The 3,800-nt window shown below is 39.9% G+C and overlaps 1 protein-coding gene across 5 annotated transcripts in view; it reads left to right on the top strand.

Moving 5' to 3' along the window:
• Positions 1–3,800, top strand: part of KLHL13 (kelch like family member 13) — a 190,768-nt gene that overhangs the window by 146,329 nt on the left and 40,639 nt on the right. For all 5 annotated transcript variants that reach the window (XM_077775174.1, XM_077775178.1, XM_077775177.1 and 2 more), the window contains one exon: positions 2,547–2,688. In XM_077775174.1, coding sequence (XP_077631300.1) covers positions 2,547–2,688 — 142 coding nt within the window. The remainder of the gene's footprint in view (positions 1–2,546; positions 2,689–3,800) is intronic.

The following is a 3,800-nucleotide window of genomic DNA, read 5'->3' as shown; positions in this document are numbered from 1 at the left end:
CATCCCCAAAACTTAATGAAAAGAAGATAGAAGAGAATATCAAATCGGCTGAGAAGGTTGACATGGCACGTATTGTTACTGATGCAGAAATAATAGGAAGCGTTCGGAATGGTACAAAGTCAACATATGTTGATGAAAAGTCATAAAGAAGATGATTTTAGTGAAGGCTTCTTCAGCTTCTGAAGTAATTAATTAGAAAGCCAAGCATATTATCTTGCCGAGAAAAGGCCGTGTTTTCATATCCTGCTTTTCAATTTTAAGAGCGAGAGACAAATGACAAGTAAACAAGTTGTTATCTGTAGTTTCTGGAAAAAAAGCAATTGCCAGGATATGTCATGGGCGCAATGTGGCTTCAGCTTTATTCCTGTCCCTTTTTTATCTGTGGTTCTATAAAAATGATAATTGATGGTCATTTATGGCCCTGCATGAGAAAGAAGTGTCCACAAAAATGAGATTCTATGTTCATTCAGATGACATATGTTAAAACTCTCAAGTGCTACGTTCTGTGCAGGGAATACAGAAAATCATAAAACATTCTGCTTGGATATTTCATTAAAATAATTCTGTCTGAATGGAAATTTTCCGGTTAGGGGATACCAGTCACCACCTCTGTTTCCCACTTTTCCAATTGATTCCATAATTTTAAATGTCTGTCTGCAAAAGCTGTTTCAAAGGGTATGTGAGTGTGTGTGTGCTATATGTCGTGTATGTAATTTAATTCTTTTTAAGGCTGTTTCTGAAATTAGTCGAAAGCTATATTCATTTTCTTTTATGCTTGTTAAAATCTTACTTAAATTATTCTCTTTATTAAATATCCATGAGAGTTGAATAAAACATGGTCATATATTATTCATTCATTTTTGGTTATACCATGGCTCTGATATCATTAAGAGGAATTGATGTCACCCTTGAGGCCAGAACTTTCGCTAATTATTATAGGATTTAAAACCATTTGGTTGATGTGAGGATTCGAAAAGCAGGATCTTTATTAAAAGTATGGTATAGTCTTCAGACTATTTTCTTGTTCAAACTGATCAATTGAGATTAGAGGTAGGGTAGGTAACAAGTGAAATCTTTATGATAGTGGATAGACCAGAGTTAGAAAAACAAATAATTTGGAAGGCCGGGCTGCCTNNAATAGAGTTCTAGGACTTGAAAATCTATTCCTCCTCCTCCTTCCCCAGTGTCCATTTTAGCAGTCTGCTTCGTGAGTGTACAAACCCATTCACGGCCACCAGGCTCCGTGCCCTTAGNCGCAAGCTTGCTTGGTCTTTGGTAATAAAAGGTTGTTCTGTGGTGCGTCAATTGTTAGTGTTACCTGAGGCTCCTTTTTAAGTACTTTGCATATTCTCTGTGAAAACAACCTGACCTGTTGAATGCAGGTTCCCCAGTCCTTTTTATGGACCCTGAAAAGTTATTAATGTAATATGTACATGGGCATAGCTTGCATTTATTATTTTTACTGTTTTGTGTCTTGGAAAACATGGAAATGCCACTAGACTGTAGCTATTTAACTAAATAATCCCAAAATGATAAATGAGAGATACTGCTAGGAAAAGAAATTCATTCACGTATAAAATTTTGGTTCCGTTGGGGACGGATTAGAATTATAACTAATGAGGGGCTCCCGGGTGGCTCAGTCAGTTAAGCGCTGACTTGGGCTCAGGTCATGATATCACAATTCGTGGGTTCGAGCCCCGCGTCGGGCTCTGTGCTGACAGCTCGGAGCCCGGAGCCTGCTTTGGATCCTGTGTCTACCTTTTTCTCTGCCCCTCCCCTTCTCGTGCCCTGTCTTTCAAACATAAAATAAACATTAAAATTTTTGAAAAAAGAATCATAACTAATGACAGAAGAAGAAGCAGTGTAATAATATATCAGTTAATCTTTGACTTTTATTAACAAGATCTGTGGAGTTTAGAATCATACTAGACTTAGATTCAAATGCTGACCCAACTACTTTTATAATTCTGTGACCTTAGGTAACTTATTGAAACTTTTCTGGAACTCATTTTCCCTACCCTTAATACAAAGGAGATAATAATAGTACCTATTGCTTTGGATTGTTTTAAGGATTATATGAGGTCATGTGTGTAAATTTCTTGGCAAGTACCTGACACATAGTGACTATTCAGTAAATGATAGCTGTTGTTTTTCTCTTTCTAAAATTAGGTATTCCAAAGTAATTTTAACTGTGTTTAACACAATTTAATGTTACCGCTACCACAACAGTAGAATACCAAAAGCTATTACTCCGGCACTAAAAATACAAAAAACCCTTTGTGAGTATAGTCTTGAACCAGCTTTTAGGTTGATTTCTCACTCCTAAGTTATCTTTTCCGACCTTGAAAAGCTTTTCCAAATATATGTCATTTCTTCTATGATGTAGAAGGGTATCAGCTAAAAACTCAATGAAACAAAATTCAGTATATTCTGTCATCAAATGATTGGCGCTGGCGACTGCTTATGTCCCTAAATAAGGTCATCATTGTGAGTTATAGATCAACTTTTAATTACTGCCTCTCCTTCTGATTTATAAAACTCTTCAGATCTCTGGTGGAGGAGGAAGACCAACACATGAAATTGTCCCTTGGAAGCAGCGAGATGGGTCTGTCGTCGCATCTGCAGTCATCCAAGTCAGGAACCACGCGCATCTTTACCAGCAATACCCACAGCTCTGTCGTGTTACAGGTAATCTAAGCGGTCCCTTGGGTCATCTTCAAATGGCCCAAAGAACCACCCAGGGTGTTGGTGACATGCGATGCGATAGTGGGGACCGAGGGCTGTGCCTGTGAGTGGACAGGGTGCCTACCTATGGGAACTCTCTGTACTTTCCCTTCCATTTCACTGTGAACCTAAAACTGCTCTTTAAAAAAAAACGTTTATGAATCATAACAAGAGCAAACAAACCTCAGAGAAGCAGCCTTGAGGGGAAAACTGCATGCCATCCTGATGTTAAAAAAAAAAAAAGTCCCCAGGGGCCCCTGGGTGGCTCAGTCTGTTGAGTGTCTGACCTCGGCTCAGGTCATGATCTCATGGTTCATGGGTTCAAGGCCCGCTTCGGGCTCTGTGCTGACAGCTCGGAGCCTGGAGCCTGCTTCCGATTCTGTCTCCCTCTCCCTCTGCCCCTCCGCTGCTCACACTCTATCTCTCTCTCAAAAATAAACATTAAAAAATAAATAAAATTTAAAAAATAAAATAAAAATCCCCAGAATTCAGTATTTGTTTTGTTTGTATGAAGAAGGTCTTGCTCCTGGCCACTTTCTTAAAGAATGTTGGGTCTGGCAACATCGACTTTCCAGTTTGTCTCTGCCAATATAAATATCCCAGTGTCCCTACACTAAATTTTCTGGTTCTTCACTCATGGCTTGTTTTAACTGTCACCTTGTTATCATAGTTCCGAAGATCATATTTATTTGGTGTCTCAGCTCGTTGACAGTAGCAGGTGTGGGAGTGTAGGTAAGGACAGCGGGGCGTAAACACACTGGTACATATAAGAGGTAATCAGTGCCACCAAAGGACAGAACGGAAGTACAGTAGAAAGCCAAGAACAGAAACCAGACATCAGAAACTGCAGTGTGGCTGGGGTGCCTGGGGGGCTCAGTCAGTTTAGCGTCTGACTTTGGCGCCGGTCATGATCTCACGGCTCCTGGGTTCGAGCCCCGCATCTGGCTCTATGCCGACAGCTCAGAGCCTGGAGCCTGTTTCGAATTCTGTGCCTCCCTCTCTCTCTCTGCCCCTCCCTAACTTGCTCTCTCTCTCTCTCAAAAATAAATAAATATTAAAAAAAAAAAAGAAAGGAA

The sequence above is a fragment of the Crocuta crocuta genome, unplaced genomic scaffold (genome assembly GCF_008692635.1).
Source record: "Crocuta crocuta isolate KB4526 unplaced genomic scaffold, BGI_CrCroc_1.0 scaffold531, whole genome shotgun sequence".
Taxonomy (NCBI): domain Eukaryota; kingdom Metazoa; phylum Chordata; class Mammalia; order Carnivora; family Hyaenidae; genus Crocuta; species Crocuta crocuta.
Note: the sequence above shows the minus strand (reverse complement) of the source record. Positions and strands in the feature narration are given on the sequence as shown.